The 23,659-nt window shown below is 44.0% G+C and overlaps 1 protein-coding gene across 1 annotated transcript; it reads right to left on the minus strand.

Annotated features, from left to right (window-relative positions):
* Positions 1 to 1,467: 1,467 nt before the first annotated feature.
* nme2a (NME/NM23 nucleoside diphosphate kinase 2a) lies at positions 1,468 to 5,257 on the minus strand. Its single transcript, XM_085360338.1, has 5 exons — positions 5,192 to 5,257; positions 3,297 to 3,429; positions 2,181 to 2,282; positions 1,991 to 2,103; positions 1,468 to 1,904 (listed from the first exon to the last, which is right to left on the minus strand). The coding sequence occupies exons 2-5, from the start codon at positions 3,423 to 3,425 to the stop codon at positions 1,790 to 1,792; spliced, it is 459 nt and encodes a 152-aa protein (XP_085216464.1). The 5' UTR covers positions 3,426 to 3,429; positions 5,192 to 5,257; the 3' UTR covers positions 1,468 to 1,789.
* Positions 5,258 to 23,659: the final 18,402 nt, after the last annotated feature.

Raw genomic sequence — 23,659 nt, forward strand, 5'->3', positions numbered from 1 at the left:
ATTTTGGTGTTAAGCCAAAATTGAAACAAAATAAAATCAGACTTGCAGCTTTATTGCGTTTGCTGAATATTTGTGTAATCCAGTTTTGTTTTTGCCTTTTCCTGGCACTGATAGCCTTCCATAGAAACCGTTTGGTTATGGAGGTCTTGCAGCTGATCTGGTTCTTCTAGATGAGAATAATTAGGTAAATGCTGAAGTTGTTTTGTTTTGATCCTCTTTCCTGGCTTCTAACACGGGTCTTTTGTATGCGATCACTTCCCCTCCTGATTATATTGTGGTGCTATGTGTGTATGTGTGTGTGTGTATATATATATATATATATATATATATATATATATATATATATATATATATGGGGAGAGAGATTGTCTGGTAAATTGAGTTATAGTGAAAAATTTATTTTCGATACAAATTGAGGTGGGGGGAGGGAGTATCTGTCAGTTATAAATCTATTGATATTAACAATAACCCTAGAGGTACATTTTCAAAATTGCAGTTTCAAGTTTGTACATCTTTTTGATAGTGTATACAAGTTTCTGTTTATATGATTAATTTGTGCTGTGACTAAGCTTTGACCATGTAAATAAAGCCAGAAGTTTGGATTACAATTTGGTTGTCTTTGTTTACAAGCGTTGCCAACTGTTTCTGCATGGCTGTGAAAGTTTCTGGTGACTTTTATAAAAAGATTACTTTTTTGAATTATTAAACTTGTATTCAGTGTAACACTGCCAATCCTCTCTGCTTCACCATTGGACAATACATCTTTGAACATGCACAGAGAATCAAAATAGACCATAGCATGTTAGTGTGCCTCATAATGAAACGTACTATTTTGCATCAGACTTAACCGTGAAGAACTACACCAGAAACTCAATTTACCAGCACCATCACAAACTAGTTCTGGCACTGATCTGCAGCGAAGTGCACAGCACAGACTGATCGTTAGAGATGAACTGCACTGCCTCATTCTCAAGATTTTCAGAAAAGTTTACCTCTATCTACTAAAAATCTGTCTTTGTACCTCTAGATTCTGTCAATTTGAAAATCTGAATCATCGAATCAATGCTGCTGGCTGACCCGGTGGGATATAATAGCCATAAAACACTGTGAGATGATCAGCTTCACTTTCAGACCTGGAAGATGAACTGTGAACCCAATTCAAGTTTTTTAATGATCACTGCCAATTGCAAAAACCCAATCCCCTTTCCTCAGCAAACTGACATGGTTCATTTAATAGTTGGAAGTCTTAAAAGATTTTTCTTATTAGTCTATCATCCTTCCAGACATTGATAAAGTTGCTTTAAACTATTGACAGTATGAAAGCAGTTTCCTAATCTAGTCAGATTAGGAAGTTGCTAATACAGACTGTCAGGCTAATTAACACTAATCCTGCCTAAAGTCACCACATTTTAACCCCCCCTCCCCCCCACACACAGAGGAACATAAGTACCAATGACACAGACAGGATGCCAGCTATTTTATTTTATTGTAAAGCAAATTACCGTTAACAAAACAGACAGTCAAAGACAGGTTTGGAATCATTAAACGATGTACATTGAAGGACTAGATGGTCCTTGCTCAGGAATGAATTCGGACTACACGTGGCCCCACAGAGACCAAATCAGAGCACAGTGGTAATGTAAAGGACAAGAGGGGTGAATTGTGAAAGACAAAGGATTTACACAAGTTCTTCTCCCTCCAGGCTACAGCTTACCACAGGAAATCTGAGGCAAGAGTTTCACTTTGTGCCCAAGCAGTGGTGAGGTGGGAGCTCCAGACCCAGAGCAGCTCAGTAGAGCCAGCTGAAGGCACAACTAGTGTAGTTGACAAGCTCATCATCTTTAAACCACAAGGAAATTTCCTTGTTGGCACTCTCCACCGAGTCACTGCCATGGATGATGTTCCTTAAGAAGAGGACAGAGTCAGAAAGTGACTATACACTTCATACACGCTATTGTTTCACATCTGCCATCATGCGAAGATAACTCACTTGCTGACATCAATACAGAAGTCTCCTCTGATGGTTCCAGGCTTAGAATCAGCAGGGTTAGTCTCTCCCAGCATCACCCTGCCTGTCTTCACCACACCCTTGCCTTCCCACACCTGAAGCAACCATGACAGATAATGAGGTTAAGATCTGACCTTGAACTGTTGACATGCATACATACATAGAGTCTTACCATGGCAACCACTGGACCAGACCTCATATAGTTGATGAGAGTAGGAAAGAATGGTCTGTCCTTTAGGTCAACATAATGCTTCATCAGGAGGTCCTCAGAGGCCTGCAGCAAAGAAAACAAGGCAGTTTCGTAAATGTTCACTTTCACATCCTAATTTGTGAGTCATCATTTGTACTTCATTTCACTCGCTGCTTTGCTGTAATACTTGTAATTTCAGATGAAGCACTCTAATTGTAGTGTAGGGGTCTCGAACTCCAGTCCTCAAGGGCCGGTGTCCTGAAACTTTTCCATGTGCCCCTGCTGCAACACACAATTAGTAGCATACAATGCAGCCATTTGATTCATGTTACAGCAGCTCATGAGTGAATGAACATGGTGCAATCAAAGTACTGTTAGAAGTACACTTTTCCAAACACTTACATTTACTTAAATTTACTCGAGTAGGGTTAGGGGTTGCCATTTCAGCATGTAGTCAAGTTCTATAATGACCTAATTCAGGTGTGTTGCAACAGGGACACATGTTTTAAGACACCAGACCTCGAGGACTGGAGTTCGAGACCTCTGTTGTAGTATCACAGTAACTGTGTTGTCACCATATGTGTACTGATGCAGCTCTAGAAACTGCATTAGTACCCATTCGCTACTGCATATAATTGGCAACTTTATCAACATGTTTACCCCCAGCTTTTTAGCCGCAAGCAACAGACAAAGTCTGGGTGTAGAAACAATCACACCAATTTCTCAGAAATTGCATGGAAATTTAGGCCAGTACCATATCATCAGAACATGTTTATCACACCAACGCTAACAGGACAGATGTTTAAACAGAAATATTTAAGTGTTGCAGGTTTATAACTTAAGCAAACTTGATGTTCACATAAAGCAGCACCTTACCATATCAGGTTAAATGTTACAGGATCAGTAGACCTTAACAGCTAATTGGCTGTGCTTCACTCAGGAACAGATGAGTAGGCTAATCAGGCTTACCCATTACTTGGCACACTTACAATATCTGTGCATATGTTGCAGATGGTTAAAATGTTTTAAGGGCAAAAATGTTGACCACTATGATACAGTTTCACCTGTAAGGGTTGGATTCTTTCAGTCTATACTTACATGGAGCATCTTCATGCCCACCAACTTGAAGCCCTTCATCTCAAACCTTTTGATGACCTCACCAATGATGGCCCTCTGCACGCCATCAGGCTTAATGGCAATGAATGTGCGTTCCTTTAGCTCAGCCATGACTCTGAAAGAAAATAGACAAGAATGATGAAGACAAACAGGCAGCCTATGTGCTGCAGAAAGAACACGTCTGATAAGTTACTCACAGCACTTTACTGTATTTGACACAGTCAGCAGCGGGGCTGACTATGAGAGGACAAGATGCTGAGGGCATGGACCCCATTGTAAAGAAAATGCTAGTACAGCTTGCAACCTGGCTTAGTATGCATCTTGCTGTGATCATTTAAAGAGGACAGAAACTTGAACTAGCAGCCCCGCCCACACAGTGAACACATTGATCTTCATCATGCTGTCAAGACTCTGAATGTGCCAGAATAAAAATGTGACAGCGACTCACTGCTTAGGGATTTATTTTTATTTTTTTTTAATAATTGGAGATAAATTACAGGGAAAATATTATTTTGGATATAACACCAAATTAAGATAATATTAGTTTTGACTGTTAACTGCTACAACAATGTGTGACAGGTCAAAGACACACATTCAAGCTTTAAAGCTCAACTCTAAATCGAGGGCTAATCTCCGTCTCCCAGTGCCACCTCTTCATGTGAGCAGTATTACCCAATGAGATCCATTCATTTATTCTACAATGCAGGGTCAAGTTCAAGCCTATTTGCAGCAGGCTCATTATTATTTCTGCAGGTAAAACTGACAATGTCCCCTGAATGTTAGCTTAGTATTTGAGGTTGTCTGTTTCACACAACTAAACATACATCGTTCCTGCACACTTTCTAAATACTGAAATGTATACAATTACTTTAAAAAGAATGTAACCTAAAACAGTTGTATTTAATGTCATTTCTGTGTTTTGCCATTCAAGATCATCTCTGGGCCATGTCTTGATATTCTTAAGTATTTAACATTTATAAGAATAAATGTTAAATATTTAAGAATATCCCGTTGACTACCGTCTATTTACTAATCTAAGTAAAAAATATTAGACATAAGAATGACACCCTTCACCCGGATATATAAAAATGACTTTGCTAAAAGCTCATTGCATCAGCTACTTTGTGATAGGACGGCTCTTTATGGCTCCAAATTACGTGACATTCTCAGTGAGAGATAGGATTAAACTATTTTTTGACAGATTGTAGGTCAGCAAGAGACTTCTAACAGCTTAAATTCCCGCAATCGCTTTTAGGAAAATACCGGAAATCTCTTTTGGCACAATACAGTTAACTCCTATAGGCTACTGACAAATCAAAATTCCTTGATAAATTTTCGAGCTTCACATATGTCACTCTTTTATTTGACGAATCGAGATGTCTGCCATAATTTAGACAATGGTAAAACGACACGCGGAAGGCGCTCTATTGGCATGTCGACGCGGTTTCACAAGCAAGTTTAAGAGGAGCGAACTGCACCCTGTTAACTACTAGTTGCCTTCATGCCTGAGCATCCAGTTTATGTCAAAACAGCGAGCTGAACACCTAACCCGCGCACCTTTTCACGAGTAGGCCCAAGCCTTCACATACACATGGTTTCTTTTGTTCGCAGTACAGCGCAGTACCTTAAAAAGCCACGTTACGTTCCAGGATCATACCGAAACCGCGTGCTATACTACTTTGTTAAGTATAGCAATTTACAAATTTCACCTGGACCTTTGACTGTACTGAGCGTAAAACAAACAAAAAAACCATCAATTTAACATCACTTTAATAAAAGCTCACTTCAGACATTTTACCATCGGTATTGAGAAAACAACCGACCGATGTTAACACCGATTTGTCATACCAGTGCATGTACCCATACGCTAACAATACCTTAACACGTAGAATCCGGGTAGGGAACAAACAGCAGTTACCACGGTTGACGTCTGCAAAGACCTACAGAGGGTGCGCAGCGGATTCTTATCCACGAAGGCGGAGACTTCGTACGACGGCGAGACACTAGGACAAATATGTCAAGTGTATGTACAATACTCCTCCTTGTGGTTGCTAGAAGTACCTCTTCAAAAACCCATATGAATAACAATATCACAAGTCAAGACAAAATGGTGAAAATCCGAGCTAAAGCGTGCGCGTTTTTTTTTTTTTGCTACATCCTCTTGCAGACCATTACATGGGGAAACCATTTGAATACAAGCGCGCTGACCCACACAGGTATGCACACGGGTGTTCACTGCTCATAGACTTAAATTACACCTTTCTTGGCTGCTACTTCAAAGCACATTGTGCGCTGTCTGTCCTGCGTGCTGCACAACAACATTGAATATTCAGTATTTACTGCTGTTTACACTTAGCTAGATTAATGCGATGGTGTTGTGTTTAGTATGTTGCTTTGGGTTTTTTTTTTTTTTTTGCTTGTTTTCTATTCTTCTTCTCTCAACAGGTGATCCAGGAGATTTTTTTCTCTCCCTTTCTCACTGTCCCTCTCCCCTTCTGTTTTTCTTTTCCTTCCTCTTTCTTTCTCCCTTTCCTATCCCTCACTCATGTCTGTCCCGTCTGTAACATCTGAAAATAAAATATAATAAACAATAAAAACAAAGGTCGATCAAATGGACCAATAGGCAATGCCACGATGATCCATTTGGCAAAGTAAATCCATTGGGTATCCTTGTTGGTCTTCAGACAACAATTCTGACGACTAAAGAACCAAATGGGACAGGCAAAAAAAAAAAAAACAACAACCTAATTTTACATCACAGGCCACATACAGCCCACTTTGAGTTTATGTGGATGGGACCAGTGAAAGTAATGTTTCAATTACACATGTAATCCTGAGATAGTTTATATTAAAAATAAATAAATGAAGTGCTAGTCTTTGTGTTTCAAATTTTAAAAAGTAATTTTGTAATATTACAGAAATCTATTATTTGATTACTCAGGTGTAGCTTGAAGGGCCAAGAAAATCTTCGTCAGTAGGAAAACCTTTAAAACTCATGAAAAAACAATTAAAAGTTCAACATTTCTGTTCTTCACATTTTCCTTCCAATAGTGCCATCTAGTAAGGTGGACTGGAGTCTGGCCCCCGGGCCTTATGTTTGACATCCCTGACTTAACCTGCCACATTGTCACATTTACATTATCACGTTGTATCATGTATGAGAGGTAGATTCATATAAACCACTGTGTCAGCATAGATCCTTTCAATCTGGAATAGCTGGTTTGGGGTTTTTTTGTACTTCAAGTTTTGTTATAATCAGCTAGAACAAAATTATTCAAATTATTTTAATGAAAATATAGACCAGTGGTGGCTAAAACTTAGATAAAGTCAGTTATGGGTCAGACTTTAAACTGAATAGAGACATGGCCATTTTACTTGTATATCAAAACCAACCTTTAACCACTATTAACCAGCCCTCCTTTATTGGGTATAACATTGCTTTCCTGAAGCTCAATCATGATGATCAGAATTTTTCAGTGTCAGTTAAATTATAAAGAAGAAAAAGGAAAAAAAAGAACGAAGTCTAACACAAATTCCAACGTAACTTACTGTAACAGTAAGAATCGCGTCGTCTGGGCGAAATGAGGTGTTTTGGTACAACTTCATAAAGATAACTGTAATTTTTAAAAGAAGACACAGACAAACATATTTCTGCATGAATACTATAGAATTCAGTATCCCTGTTGTTTGCTATCAGGATTTGCAGCTGTTTGATCTAAGATTTTCAAGTTATTCACAAAATGAAGAAGCGTTTTTCTTTAGGCGAGAAAGATAACGTATGACCCACTGAGAGTGCATGTAATGGTGAGAAACGTATTGTCTCTGTGATATAGGTGTTTGGGTACAACTTTATAAAGATAGCTGTACATCAGTGAGGACCTCACCTGGACACACAGCTGGTCAAGAAGGCTCAGCAGCGGCTGTATTTTCTGAGGAGGCTGAGGAAATTTGGTATGTCGGCCAAGATCCTCAGCAGCTTCTACAGCTGCACTGTGGAGAGCACATTGACCAGCTGCATCACTGCATGGTGCTATGCAGTGTTGGTCAAGTTACTTGAAAAAAGTAATCAGTAACTAATTACTGATTACTTCCCCAAAAAAGTAATCCCGTTACTTTACTGATTACTTATTTTCAAAAGTAATTAATTACTTAGTTACTTAGTTACTTTTTAAAAAACACGATTTACAACCTGAAGAGGTGATAAAGTGATAGATCTTTCACCCCAATTCTACTTTTTCTGCATAATCCATCATATAAAATGTAATCAAATGGAAAAGTCTCTTTTTAAAACTTGTTTTATTAGTTTTAATCTTTTAACTTTATGCATCAAGCAAAAATTTAATTATATGCAACATTCTCTGACTTGAATAAATTAGTTTAACATTTAAACCTATTTTCTGCACATTCCAGCACATAAAATAAAATATTTTTTGTGCAGAAAATAAATAAAGTCAAAGACTCAGCGGTCCTGTTGCTCCATTTTCACCTGTAAAGCAGGACTGCGGTAGGCGGAGGTTTACCCTGGTGCAGGTGTGCCGCGGTCAGTTGAAGAATCCGCGACTTTCTCTGTGAGTTTCCCATTACGTCGTTGCGCACTCGGTGCTTGCTCGGAAGTTTAGGGGTTTTTTTCGCTGTAAAAAGAAGTTTTCTTCCCACGCACAATGGACACTAATGTTTTTGTCACTTTTTATGGAATCAAACTCAAAGTAAGGTCAGTACTTCCACGCTTTAAACGCTGCACCCTCATACTCTCTCCCACAATCGATACATGATCCATTGTTGATCTGCACACAGCTGTTGTCACTAACGGTGCACTCGCTTACATCACTGTCGTGAGACATTCTCGCAAAAAATCACGGTTTTAGTAACGCAGTAATGCAGCGTTCCTACGGGAAAGTAACGGTAATCTAATTACCGTTTTTGCAATAGTAATCCCTTACTTCACTCGTTACTTGAAAAAAGTAATCAGATTACAGATAACCAGAGATGGTGATCTGGTAATCACCATCTCTGGTGCTATGGATTGCAAACAGTTGCAGAGCGTGATAATAACTGTGGGGAGAAGATCATCAGGGCTCCGCTGCCCTCTCTGCAGAGCATCTGCCAATGAAGAGTCCAGAGGAGAGCTGCCTCCATCCTCAAAGACCCCACACACCCCCAAAATGGACTGTTCACACTTAAGTCCTTGAGACGAAGGTTTAGAAGTGTGAAATCCAGAACATCCCGACTCAAAACTCCTTCTTCCCCACTCCTGAACAGATGACATACCTCAACTGCAATTTGCACATCAGGACAATTTGCACACTAAGTTCATTTTGCACATTGAGCTCCTTTATACATCGACATCTGCATACCTCACTTATCTTAACTTATTTATTTTTGGACTTATTTATTTATCTTCCACTATTTTTATGCTTATTTTATATCTTTATTTATCCTGTTCTTTTAACCCTTATCCATGGCATTTGTAGATGGACAGCAAAGGAAGAATGTCATTGAACAGAGAAATTATATTTCATATAATTGTGACATATGACAAAAAAAAGCTTTGAATGACAATAGACGCTTTGATTTGATTCTTATTAAAAGAAGACTCAGACACATATTTATGGCTTTACCTTATACGTAGATTTCAATATCCCCGTGCTGGGCAAGCAGGTTATGCAGCTGTTTGAGCTAAGATTTTCAAGTTATTCATAAAATGAAAACCTATACTTTGTGTCCGGCGAGAACTTCATTCAAATGCATGTAATTGCGAAAACCGCACTTTGCCTCATAGAATTCAGCATCTGGGGAAACAGGTTTTCCAGCTGTGTGAGCTAAGATTTTCAAGTTATTCACATAATGAAAACCTATACTTTGTGTCAGGCGAGAACTCCATTTAAATGCATGTAATTGCGAAAACCGCACTAACGTGGTGAAATAAAGCATAAAGTTACTCACAAAATGAAAACCTGTACTTTGTGTCGGGCGAGAACTCCATTCAAATGCATGGGATTGTAAGAAATGCACTAACGTGGTGAAATAAAGCGTTTTTGATCAACTTCATAAAGACAGCTGTAACTTTTTATAGAAGACTCAGACACACATATTTATGGCTTTGCCTTATAGAATTCAATATCCCCGTGCTGGGCAAACAGGTTTTGCAGCTGTTTGAGCTAAGATTTTAAAGTTATTCACATAATGAAACCTATACTTGGTTTCGGGCGAGTTCCCCATTCAAATGCATGGAAATTGCAAGAAACGCACTGTCTTGACGAAATAAAGCGTTTTTGTACAACTTCATATAAATAGGTGTAACTTTTGATAGAAAACTCAGATACACATATTTATGGTTTTATCTTATAGAATTCAATATCCCCGTGCTAGGGAATATACTTTGTTTCGGGCGAAACAGTATATATACGTGGATGGCCTCAGCCAGCAACGCAGGCCCTGGTGAAATGAGGATGGTATCAGCCAGCAGAACAGACCCTTGTGAAATGAGGATGGTATCAGCCAGCAGCACAGGCCTTGGTGTGGTGAATATGGCCTCACAAGGAGCACTGGCCCTATTGTAATGTGGATTTCCTCATTTAACATTACTGTCCCTGGTGAAGCATGGATGGCATTGGTCAGCACCACACACCCTGGTGTAATGTGAATAGCCTTAGTCTACACCACTGGCCCTGCTGAAGTGGAGTGAAGATGGCCTCACAGGAAGCACTGTCCCTGGTATAATGTAGTTGGCCTCAGCCAGCAACGCAGGCCCTGGTGTAATGTGTATGGCTTCAGCCAACATCACTGGCCCTGGTGAAATGTGCATGATATCGGTCAGCACAACAAGCCCAGGTGTAATGTGGATGTTATTGGCACAGCAAAGGCCCTGGTGCAATGTGGATTGCATCAGCAAATAGCACAGGCTCTGGTAAAAATGTGGATGGTAACGACCAAAACCACAGGCCCTGGTGTAATGTGCATTGCATCAACGAGTAGCACAGGGCCTGGTGAAATGTGGATGGTCTCAGGTATTAGCACAGGCCCTGGTGTTGTGAAGATGGCCTCACAGGAAGCACTGGTAGTGGTGTAATGTGGATGGCCACAGCAAACAACACTGGCCCTGGTGAAATGTGGATGGCATTGGCCAGCAGCACAGGCCCTGGTGTGGTGAAGATGGCCTCACAGTGAGCACTGGCCCTGCAGCAATGTGGATTGAATCCGCAAGTAGCACACAATCTGGTAAAAATGTGGATGGTAACGGCCAAAACCAAAGGCCCTGGTTTAATGTGCATGGCATCAACGAGTAGCACAGGCCCTGGTGAAATTTAGTTGGTCTAAGCCAGCAACACATGCCCTGGTGTAAAGTGGATGGCATCAGCCAGAAAAGCAGGTTCTGGTGAAATAGTAGATGGCCTCAGAAAGCAGTACAGGCCCTGGTGTGGTGAAGATGGCCTCACAGGGAGCACTGGCCCTGGTGTAATGTTGATGGCATCAGCCAGAAGCACAGGCCCTGATGTGGTGATGATGACCGCACAGGAAGCACTGGATCTGGTGTAATGTTGATGGCATCAGGCAGTAGCACAGACCCCGGTCTGGTGAAGACGGCCTCACAGGGAGCACTGGCCCTTGTGAAATGTGTTTGGTATCGGCAAGCATCACAAGGCCCTGGTGTAATGTGGATGGCCTCACCCAGCACCCCAGGCCCTCGTGTGGTGATGATGGCCTAAAAGGAAACACTGGCAGTGGTGTAATGTGGATGGCCTCAGCCAACAACGAAGACCATGGTGAAATGTGGATGGTTTCGGACAGCACCACATGCTGGTGGTGCTGTCCGAATATGGATGGCATGAGCCAGCAACACGGGCCCTGGTGAAATGAGGATGGTATCAGCCAGAAGCACAGGCCCTGGTGTGGTGAATATGGCCTCAAAGGGAGCACTGACCCTGGTGTAATGTGGATGGCATCAGCCAGTAGCACAGGCCTTTGTATATTGTGGATGGGATCAGCCACCAACACAGTCCCTGGTGAAATGTCAATATCCTCAGCAAGTAGAACAGGTAATGTGGATGGCCTTAGCCAACACCACTGTCCCTGGTGAAATGTGCATGATATCGGTTAGCACCACAGGCCGAGGTGTAATGTGGATGGCATCAACGAGTAAAAGAGGCCCTGGTAGGGTGAAGATGGCCTCACATGAAGCACTGTCCCTGGTGTAATGTGGATGGTAGAAGCCGGCATCACAGGCCGTGATGTAATGTGAATGTCCTCAGCCAGTAGCACAGGCCCTAGTGTATTGTAGATCGCATCAGCCAGCACCACAGGCCCAGGTGTAATGTAGATGACATCAGCTAGTAACGCAGGTTCTGGTCAAATTTACATGGCCTCAGAAAGCAGTATAGGCCCTGGTGTGGTGAAGATGTCCTCACAGGAAGCAGTGGCCCTGATGTAATGTGGATGACATCAGCCAGAAGCAGAGGCCCTGGTGAAATGTAGTTGGCTTAAGCCAGTAGCACAGGCCCTGGTGTAATGTGGATGGTATGACTCAGCAACGCGGTCCTGGTGTGGTGAAGGTGGCCTTAGAGGGAGCACTGGCCCTGGTTTAAGGTGTATGGCCTTAGACAACACCACTGGCCCTGGTGAAATGCGCATGGGATTGGTCAGCACCACAGGCCCAGGTGTAATGTTGATGGCATCAACGGGCAGCAGAGGCCATGGTGGGGGGAAGATGGCCTCACAGGAAGCACTGTCCATGGTGTAATGTGTATGGCCTCAGCCAACACCACTGGCCCTGGTGAAATGTGCATGATATCGGTCAGCACCACACACCCTGGTGTAATGTGAATGGCCTCAGCCCACGGCAAAGGCCCTTGTTTGGTGAAGATCACCTCACAGGAAGCACTCTCCCTGGTGTAAAATGTATGGCCTCAGCCAACAGTACAGGCCCTGGTGTGGTGAAGATGCCCTCACAGGAAGTACTGTCCCTGATGTAAAGTTTATGGCCTCAGCCAACAACAGTGGCCCTGGTGAAATATCGATGGTATTGGCCAGCACCACAGGCCCTGGTGTAATGTGAATGTCTTCAGCCAGTAGCAGAGGCCCTTGTGTATTGTGGATCGCATCAGCCAGCAACACAAGCCCTGGTGAAATGTGTATGGTATCAACGAGTAGCACAGGCCCTGATGTGGTGATGATGGCATCACAGGAAGCACTGGCAGGGGTGTAATCTGGATGGCCTCAGCCAACAACACTGGCCCTGGTGAAATGTGGATGGTATTGGCCAGCACCACAGGCCCTGGTGTAATGTGAATGGAATCAACGAGTAGCCCAGGCACTGTTGTAATGTGGATGGCCTCATCCAACAACACTGGCCCTGGTGAAATGTGGATGGTATTGGCACAAGCCCTGGTGTAATGTGAATGTCCTCAGCCAACACCACTGGCCCTGGTGTAATGTGGATGGCATCAGCCAGTATCAAAGGCCCTGGTGTGGTGAATATGGTCTCACAGGGAGCACTGGCCCAGGTGTAATGTGGATGGGATCAGCCAGTAGCACAGGCCTTTGTATATTGTGGATTGGATCAGCCACCAAGACAGGCACTGGTGAAATGTAGTTGGCCTCAGCCAGTAGAAAAGGCCCTGTTTTAATGTTGATGGCCTCATCTAACAACACTGTCCTTGGTGAAATATGGATGGTATTGGTCAGCATCACACACCCTGGTGTAGTGTGAATGGCCTTTGCCAACACCACTGGCCCTGGTGAAATGTGCATGATATCAGGCACCACACGCCCAGGTTTAATGTGGTTGGCATCAACGAGAAGGAGAGGCCCTGGTGGCATGAAGATTGCCTCAAGGGAAGCACTGTCCCTGGTGTAACTTATCCACATTACACCAGGATACATTACACCAGGCTTCTACCGGCCTGTGATACCCGTACAAGCCGGCATCAAAGGCCCAGGTGTAATGTGGATGGCATCAACGAGCAGCAGAGGCCCTGGTTGGGTGAAGATGGCCTCACAGGAAGCCCTGTCCCTGGTGAAATATGGATGGTATTTGTCAGCACCACTGGCCCTGGTGTAATGTGAATGGCCTTAGCCAACACCACTGCCCCTGGTGTAATGTGGATGGCATCAGCCAGTATCACATGCCCTTGTGTATTGTGGATGTGGTCAGCCAGCAACACAAGCCCTGGTGAAATGTACTTGGCCTCACCCAGTAGCACAGGCCCTGGTGTAATGTGGATGGCAGGACCAAGCAAGTCAGGCCCTGGTGAAATGAGGATGGACTCAGCCAGCAACAAAGGCCCTGGTGTGGTGAAGATGGCCTCACAGGGAGCACTGGCCCTGGTGTAATGTGGATGACATCAGCCAGTAGCACAGGCCTTTGTATATTGTGGATGGGATCAGCCACCAATACAGGCCCTGGTGATATGTAGTTGGCCCCAGCCATGACCACACCCTGGTGTAATGTAAATGTCCTAAGCCAGTAGCAAAGGCCCTGGTGTAATGTGAATGACCTTAGCCAACACCACTGGCCCTGGTGAAATGTGCATGATATCGGTCAGCACCACAGGCCCAGGTGTAATGTGGATGGAATCAGCTATCACCACAGGCCCTGGTGAAATGTAAATGTCCTCACCCAGTAGGACAGGCCCTGTTGTAATATGGATGACCTCAGCGAACAGCAAAGAACCTTGTGTGGTGAAGATCGCCTCACAGGAAGCACTCTCCCTGGTGTAAAATGTACGGCCTCAGCCAACAACAGTGGCCCTGGTGAAATGTGGATGGTATTGGCCAGCACCAAAGGCCCTGGTGTGATGTGGATGGTCTCAGCCAACAGTACAGGCCCTGGTGTGGTGAAGATGCCCTCACAGGAAGTACTGTCCCTGATGTAAAGTTTATGGCCTCAGCCAACAACAGTGGCCCTGGTGAAATATCGATGGTATTGGCCAGCACCACAGGCCCTGGTGTAATGTGAATGTTATTGGCACAGCAAAGGCCCTGGTGCAATGTGGATTGCATCAGCAAATAGCACAGGCTCTGGTAAAAATGTGGATGGTAACGACCAAAACCACAGGCCCTGGTGTAATGTGCATTGCATCAACGAGTAGCACAGGGCCTGGTGAAATGTGGATGGTCTCAGGTATTAGCACAGGCCCTGGTGTTGTGAAGATGGCCTCACAGGAAGCACTGGTAGTGGTGTAATGTGGATGGCCACAGCAAACAACACTGGCCCTGGTGAAATGTGGATGGCATTGGCCAGCAGCACAGGCCCTGGTGTGGTGAAGATGGCCTCACAGTGAGCACTGGCCCTGCAGCAATGTGGATTGAATCCGCAAGTAGCACACAATCTGGTAAAAATGTGGATGGTAACGGCCAAAACCAAAGGCCCTGGTTTAATGTGCATGGCATCAACGAGTAGCACAGGCCCTGGTGAAATTTAGTTGGTCTAAGCCAGCAACACATGCCCTGGTGTAAAGTGGATGGCATCAGCCAGAAAAGCAGGTTCTGGTGAAATAGTAGATGGCCTCAGAAAGCAGTACAGGCCCTGGTGTGGTGAAGATGGCCTCACAGGGAGCACTGGCCCTGGTGTAATGTTGATGGCATCAGCCAGAAGCACAGGCCCTGATGTGGTGATGATGACCGCACAGGAAGCACTGGATCTGGTGTAATGTTGATGGCATCAGGCAGTAGCACAGACCCTGGTCTGGTGAAGATGGTCTCAGACAGAAAGGACAGGCCCCGGTGTGGTGAAGACGGCCTCACAGGGAGCATTAGCCATGGTGCAATGTGGATGGCCTCAGCCAGCAACGCAGGTCCTGGTGTGGTGATGATGGCCTCACAGGATGCACTGGCAGTGGTGTAATGTGGATGGTCTCATCCGACAACACTGGCCCTGGTGTAATGTGGATGGCATCAGCAAGTAGCACAGGCCTTTGTATATTGTGGATGGGATCAGCCACAAACACAGTCCCTGGTGAAATGTAAATGTCCTCAGCCAGTAGAACAGGTAATGTGGATGGCCTTAGCCAACACCACTGGCCCTGGTGAAATGTGCATGATATCGGTTAACACCACAGGCCGAGGTGTAATGTGGATGGCATCAACGAGCAGCAGAGGCCCTGGTGGGGTGAAGATGGCCTCACACTTTCCCTGGTGTAATGTGGATGGTACAAGCCGGCATCACAGGCCGTGATGTAATGTGAATGTCTTCAGCCAGTTGCAAAGGCCCTTGTGTATTGTAGATCGCATCAGCCAGCAACACAAGGCCCTGGTGTAATGTTGATGGCCTCATCCAGCACCACAGGCCCTGGTGTGGTGATGATGGTTTCACAGGAAGCACTGTCCCTGGTGTAATGCGGATGGCCTCATCCGACAACAGTCGCCCTGATGAAATGTGGATGGTACTGGCCAGCACCAAAGGCCCTGGTGTAATGTGAATGTCGTAAGCCAGTAGCACAGACCCTTGTGTATTGTGGATCGCATCAGCCATCAACACAAGCCCTGATGAAATGTGGATGGTATCAACGAGTAGCACAGGCCTTGGTGAAACGTAGTTGGCCTCAGCCAGTATCACATGACCTGGTGTAATGTGGATGGGATGAGCCAGCAACGCAGGCCCTGGTGAAATGAGGATGGCCTCAGCCAGCACCACACACCCTGGTGTAATGTGAATGGACTTAGCCAACATCACTGGCCCTGGTGAAATGTGCATGATATCGGTCAGCACCACAGGCCCAGGTGCAATGTAGATGACATCAGCTAGTAACGCAGGTTCTGGTCAAATTTACATGGCCTCAGAAAGCAGTACAGGCCCTGGTGTGGTGAAGATGGCCTCACAGGAAGCAGTGGCCTTGATGTAATGTGGATGGCCTCAGCCAGTAGCACAGGCACTGTATTGATGTGGATGGCATGAGTCAGCACCACATACACTTGTGTAATGTGAATGGCCTTAGCCAACACCACTGGCCCTGGGAAATGTGCATGATATCGGTCAGCACCGCAGGCCCAGGTGTAATGTGGATGCTCTCAGCCCAGGGCAAAGGCCCTTGTGTGGTGAAGATCACCTCACAGGAAGCACTCTCCCTGGTGTAAAATGTATGGCCTCAGCCAAAAACAGTGGCCCTGGTGAAATGTGGATGGTATTGGCCAGCACCACTGGCCCTGGTGTTATGTGGATGCCTCAGCCAGTGGTACAGAAACCTTGTATATTGTGGATCGCATCAGAAAGCAACACAAGCCCTGGTGTGGTGATGATGGCCTCACAGGAAGCACTGGCAGTGGTGTAATGTGGATGGCCTAAGCCAACAACACTGGCACTGGTGAAATGTGGATGGTATTGGCCAGCACCAAAGGCCCAGGTGTAATTTGAATGTCCTCAGCCAAAACCACTGGCCCTGGCGTGATGTGGATTGCATCAACGAATAGCACAGGCCCCGGTGTAATGTGGATGGCTTGAGCAAGCAACGCAGGCCCTGGTGTGGTGAATATGGCATCACAGGGAGCATTAGCCCTGGTGCAATGTGGATGGCCTCAGCCAGCAACGCAGGCCCTGGTGTGGTGAGTATGGTCTCACAGGGAGCACTGGCCCTGGTGAAATGTACTTGGCCTCACCCAGTAGCATAGGCCCTGGTGTAATGTGGATGGCAGGACCAAGCAAGTCAGGCCCTGGTGAAATGAGGATGGACTCAGCCAGCAACAAAGGCCCTGGTGTGGTGAAGATGGCCTCACAGGGAGCACTGGCCCTGGTGTAATGTGGATGACATCAGCCAGTAGCACAGGCCTTTGTATATTGTGGATGGGATCAGCCACCAATACAGGCCCTGGTGATATGTAGTTGGCCCCAGCCATGACCACACCCTGGTGTAATGTAAATGTCCTAAGCCAGTAGCAAAGGCCCTGGTGTAATGTGAATGACCTTAGCCAACACCACTGGCCCTGGTGAAATGTGCATGATATCGGTCAACACCACAGGCCCAGGCGTAATGTGGATGGAATCAGCTATCACCACAGGCCCTGGTGAAATGTAAATGTCCTCACCCAGTAGGACAGGCCCTGTTGTAATATGGATGGCCTCAGCGAACAGCAAAGAACCTTGTGTGGTGAAGATCGCCTCACAGGAAGCACTCTCCCTGGTGTAAAATGTACGGCCTAAGCCAACAACAGTGGCCCTGGTGAAATGTGGATGGTATTGGCCAGCACCAAAGGCCCTGGTGTGATGTGGATGGCCTCAGCCAACAGTACAGGCCCTGGTGTGGTGAAGATGCCCTCACAGGAAGTACTGTCCCTGATGTAAAGTTTATGGCCTCAGCCAACAACAGTGGCCCTGGTGAAATATCGATGGTATTGGCCAGCACCACAGGCCCTGGTGTAATGTGAATGGTATCAACGAGTAGCACAGGCCCTGATGTGGTGATGATGGCATCACAGGAAGCACTGGCAGGGGTGTAATCTGGATGGCCTCAGCCAACAACACTGGCCCTGGTGAAATGTGGATGGTATTGGCCAGCACCACAGGCCCTGGTGTAATGTGAATGGAATCAACGAGTAGCCCAGGCACTGGTGTAATGTGGATGGCCTCAACCAACAACACTGGCCCTGGTGAAATGTGGATGGTATTGGCACAGGCCCTGGTGTAATGTGAATGTCCTCAGCCAACACCACTGGCCCTGGTGTAATGTGGATGGCATCAGCCAGTATCAAAGGCCCTTGTGTTTTGTGAATGTCATCAGCCAGCAACACAAGCCCTGTGAAATGTGGATGGTTTCGGACAGCAAAACAGGCCCGGGTGTAATGTGGATGCAATCAACGAGTAGCACAGTCCCTGGTCAAATGTAGTTGGCCTCAGCCAGCAACGCAGGCCCTGGTGAAAGGAGAATGGTAAAAGCCAGCAGCACAGGCCCTGGTGTGGTGAATATGGTCTCACAGGGAGCACTGGCCCAGGTGTAATGTGGATGGGATCAGCCAGTAGCACAGGCCTTTGTATATTGTGGATTGGATCAGCCACCAAGACAGGCACTGGTGAAATGTAGTTGGCCCCAGCCATGACCACACCCTGGTGTAATGTAAATGTCCTAAGCCAGTAGCAAAGGCCCTGGTGTAATGTGGATGGCATCAACGAGCAGCAGAGGCCCTGGTGGGGTGAAGATGGCCTCACAGGAAGCACTGTCCCTGGTGTAATGTGTATGGTAGAAGTCGGCATCACAGGCCCTGATGTAATGCGGATGGCCTCAGCCAAAAGCACAGTCCCTGGTTTGGTGAAGATGGCCTCACAGGAAGCAATGTCTCTGGTGTAATGTGAATGGCCTTAGCCAACACCACTGGCCCTGGGAAATGTGCATGATATCGGTCAGCACCACAGGCCCAGGTGTAATGTGGATGGCCTCAACCCAGGGCAAAGGCCCTTGTGTGGTGAAGATCGCCTCTCAGGAAGCACTCTCCCTGGTGTAAAATGTATGGCCTCAGCCAAAAACAGTGGCCCTGGTGAAATGTGGATGGTATTGGCCAGCACCACTGGCCCTGGTGTATTGTGGATGGCCTCAGCCGGTAGTACAGAAACCTTGTATATTGTGGATCGCATCAGAAAGCAACACAACAGGCCCTGGTGTGGTGATGATGGCCTCACAGGAAGCACGGGCAGTGGTGTAATGTGGATCGCCTAAGCCAACAACACTGGCACTGGTGAAATGTGGATGGTATTGGCCAGCACCAAAGGCCCAGGTGTAATTTGAATGTCCTCAGCCAAAACCACTTGCCCTGGCGTAATGTGGATTGCATCAACGAATAGCACAGGCCCCGGTGTAATGTGGATGGCTTGAGCAAGCAACGCAGGCCCTGGTGTGGTGAATTTGGCATCAAACCTATACTTTGTTTCGTGCGAGTTCCCCATTCAAATTCATGTAATCGTCAGAAACGCACTGTCTTGGCGAAATAAAGCGTTTTTGCACAACTTCATATAAATCGGTGTAACTTTTGATAGAAGATTCAGATATACGTATTCATGGCTTTATCTTATAGAATTCAATATCCCCGTGCTGGGCAAACAGGTTTTGCAGTTTGTCGTGCGAGAACTCCATTCAAATGCATGTAGTAGCGAGAAACGCACTAACGTGGCACTAATGGTCTTCATAAAGACAGCTGTAAATTTTGATAGAAGACTCAGAAATACATATTTATGGCTTTATCTTATAGAATTCAATATCCCCGTGCTGGGCAAACAGGTTTTGCAGCTGTTTGAGCTAAGATTTTCAAGTTATTCACATAATGAAAACCTATACTTTGTGTCGTACGAGAACTCGATTCAAATGCATGTAATAGCGAGAAACGCACTAACGTGGTGAAATAAAGCGTTTTTAATGGTCTTCGTAAAGACAGCTGTAACTTTTGATAGAAGACTCAGAAATACATACTTATGGTTTTATCTTATAGAATTCAATATCCCTGTGCTGGGCAAATAGGTTTTGCAGTTTGTCGTGCGAGAACTCCATTCAAATGCATGTAATAGCGAGAAACGCACTAACGTGGTGAAATAAAGCGTTTTTAATGGTCTTCATAAAGACATCTGTAAGTTTTGATAGAAGACTCAGATATACGTATTCATGGCTTTATCTTATAGAATTCAATATCCCCGTGCTGGGCAAACAGGTTTTGCAGCTGTTTGAGCTAAGATTTTAAAGTTATTCACATAATGAAAACCTATACTTTGTTTCGGGCGAGTTCCCCATTCAAATGCATGTAATCGTCAGAAATGCACTGTCTTGGCGAAAGAAAGCGTTTTTGTACAACTTCATATAAATAGCTGTAACTTTTGATAGAAGATTCAGATATACGTATTCATGGCTTCATCTTACAGAATTCAATATCCCCGTGCTGGGCAAACAGGTTTTGCAGTTTGTCGTGCGAGAACTCCATTCAAATGCATGTAATAGCGAGAAACGCACTAACGTGGTGAAATAAAGCGTTTTTAATGGTCTTCATAAAGACATCTGTAACTTTTGATAGAAGACTCAGATATACGTATTCATGGCTTTATCTTATACAATTCAATATCCCCGTGCTGGGCAAACAGGTTTTGCAGCTGTTTGAGCTAATATTTCCAAGTTATTCACATAATGAAAACCTATACTTTGTTTCGGGCGAGTTCCCCATTCAAATGCATGTAATCGTCAGAAACGCACTGTCTTGGCGAAAGAAAGCGTTTTTGTACAACTTCATATATATAGCTGTAACTTTTGATAGAAGATTCAGATATACGTATTCATGGCTTTATCTTACAGAATTCAATATCCCCGTGCTGGGCAAACAGGTTTTGCAGCTGTTTGAGCTAAAATTTTCAAGTTATTCACATAATGAAAACCTATACTTTGTTTCGTGCGAGAACTCCATTCAAATGCATGTAATAGCGAGAAACGCACTAAGGTGGTGAAATAAAGCGTTTTTAATGGTCTTCATAAAGACATCTGTAACTTTTGATGGAAGACTCAGATATACGTATTCATGGCTTTATCTTATAGAATTCAATATCCCCGTGCTGGGCAAACAGGTTTTGCAGCTGTTTGAGCTAACATTTTCAAGTTATTCACAAAATGAAAAGTACTTTGTGTCGGGCGAGAACTCCATTCAAATGCATGTAATAGCGAGAAACGCACTAACGTGGTGAAATAAAGCGTTTTTAATGGTCTTCATAAAGACAGCTGTAACTTTTGATAGAAGACTCAGAAATACATATTTATGGCTTTATCTTATAGAATTCAATATCCCCGTGCTGGGCAAAAAGGTTTTGCAGCTGTTTGAGTTAAGATTTTCAAGTTATTCACATAATGAAAACCTATACTTTGTTTCGTGCGAGTTCCCCATTCAAATGCATTTAATCGTCAGAAACGCACTGTCTTGGCGAAATAAAGCGTTTTTGCACAAATTCATATAAATCGGTGTAACTTTTGATAGACGACTCAGACACACATGTTTATGGCTTCATCTTATAGAATTCCATATCCCTGTGCTGGGCAAACAAGTTTTGCAGCTGTTTGAGCTAAGATGTTAAAGTTATTCACATAATGAAAACTTATACTTTGTTTCGGGTGAGTTCCCCATTCAAATGCATGTAATCGTCAGAAACGCACTGTCTTGGCGAAAGAAAGTGTTTTTGTACAACTTCATATATATAGCTGTAACTTTTGATAGAAGATTCAGATATACGTATTCATGGCTTCATCTTACAGAATTCAATATCCCCGTGCTGGGCAAACAGGTTTTGCAGCTGTTTGAGCTAAAATTTCCAAGTTATTCACATAATGAAAACCTATACTTTGTTTCGGTCGAGTTCCCCATTCAAATGCATGTAACAGTGAGAAACGCACTGTCTTGGCGAAAGAAAGCGTTTTTGTACAACTTCATATATATAGCTGTAACTTTTGATAGAAGATTCAGATATACGTATTCATGGCTTTATCTTACAGAATTCAATATCCCCGTGCTGGGCAAACAGGTTTTGCAGCTGCTTGAGCTAAAATTTTCAAGTTATTCACATAATGAAAACCTATACTTTGTTTCGTGCGAGAACTCCATTCAAATGCATGTAATAGCGAGAAACGCACTAAGGTGGTGAAATAAAGCGTTTTTAATGGTCTTCATAAAGACATCTGTAACTTTTGATGGAAGACTCAGATATACGTATTCATGGCTTTATCTTATAGAATTCAATATCCCCGTGCTGGGCAAACAGGTTTTGCAGCTGTTTGAGCTAACATTTTCAAGTTATTCACAAAATGAAAAGTACTTTGTGTCGGGCGAGAACTCCATTCAAATGCATGTAATCGTCAGAAACGCACTGTCTTGGCGAAAGAAAGTGTTTTTGTACAACTTCATATATATAGCTGTAACTTTTGATAGAAGATTCAGATATACGTATTCATGGCTTCATCTTACAGAATTCAATATCCCCGTGCTGGGCAAACAGGTTTTGCAGCTGTTTGAGCTAAAATTTCCAAGTTATTCACATAATGAAAACCTATACTTTGTTTCGGTCGAGTTCCCCATTCAAATGCATGTAACAGTGAGAAACGCACTGTCTTGGCGAAAGAAAGCGTTTTTGTACAACTTCATATAAATAGCTGTAACTTTTGATAGAAGACTCAGACAAACATGTTTATGGCTTTATCTTATAGAACTCAAGGTCCCCGTGCTGGGAAAACAGGTTTTGCAGCTGTTTGAGCTAAGATTTTCAAGTTATTCACATAATGAAAACCTATACTTTGTGTCGTACGAGAACTCCATTCAAATGCATGTAATAGCGAGAAACGCACTAACGTGGTGAAATAAAGCGTTTTTAATGGTCTTCGTAAAGACAGCTGTAACTTTTGATAGAAGACTCAGAAATACATATTTATGGCTTTATCTTATAGAATTCAATATCCCTGTGCTGGGCAAATAGGTTTTGCAGTTTGTCGTGCGAGAACTCCATTCAAATGCATGTAATAGCGAGAAACGCACTAACGTGGTGAAATAAAGCGTTTTTAATGGTCTTCATAAAGACATCTGTAAGTTTTGATAGAAGACTCAGATATACGTATTCATGGCTTTATCTTATAGAATTCAATATCCCCGTGCTGGGCAAACAGGTTTGGCAGCTGTTTGAGCTAAGATTTTAAAGTTATTCACATAATGAAAACCTATACTTTGTTTCGGGCGAGTTCCCCATTCAAATGCATGTAATCGTCAGAAATGCACTGTCTTGGCGAAAGAAAGCGTTTTTGTACAACTTCATATAAATAGCTGTAACTTTTGATAGAAGATTCAGATATACGTATTCATGGCTTCATCTTACAGAATTCAATATCCCCGTGCTGGGCAAACAGGTTTTGCAGTTTGTCGTGCGAGAACTCCATTCAAATGCATGTAATAGCGAGAAACGCACTAACGTGGTGAAATAAAGCGTTTTTAATGGTCTTCATAAAGACATCTGTAACTTTTGATAGAAGACTCAGATATACGTATTCATGGCTTTATCTTATACAATTCAAGGTCCCCGTGCTGGGAAAACAGGTTTTGCAGCTGTTTGAGCTAAGATTTCCAAGTTACTCACATAATGAAAACCTATACTTTGTTTCGGTCGAGTTCCCCATTCAAATGCATATAACAGTGAGAAACGCACTGTCTTGGCGAAATAAAGCGTTTTTGTACAACTTCATATAAATAGCTGTAACTTTTGATAGAAGACTCGGATACACATGTTTATGGCTTTATCTTATAGAACTCAAGGTCCCCGTGCTGGGAAAACAGGTTTTGCAGCTGTTTGAGCTAAGATTTCCAAGTTATTCACATAATGAAAACCTATACTTTGTTTCGGTCGAGTTCCCCATTCAAATGCA

This window comes from Diplotaxodon limnothrissa, linkage group LG8 (assembly GCF_057381915.1).
Source record: "Diplotaxodon limnothrissa isolate DT_005_m linkage group LG8, D_limnothrissa_male_GT1.1, whole genome shotgun sequence".
Classification (NCBI taxonomy): domain Eukaryota; kingdom Metazoa; phylum Chordata; class Actinopteri; order Cichliformes; family Cichlidae; genus Diplotaxodon; species Diplotaxodon limnothrissa.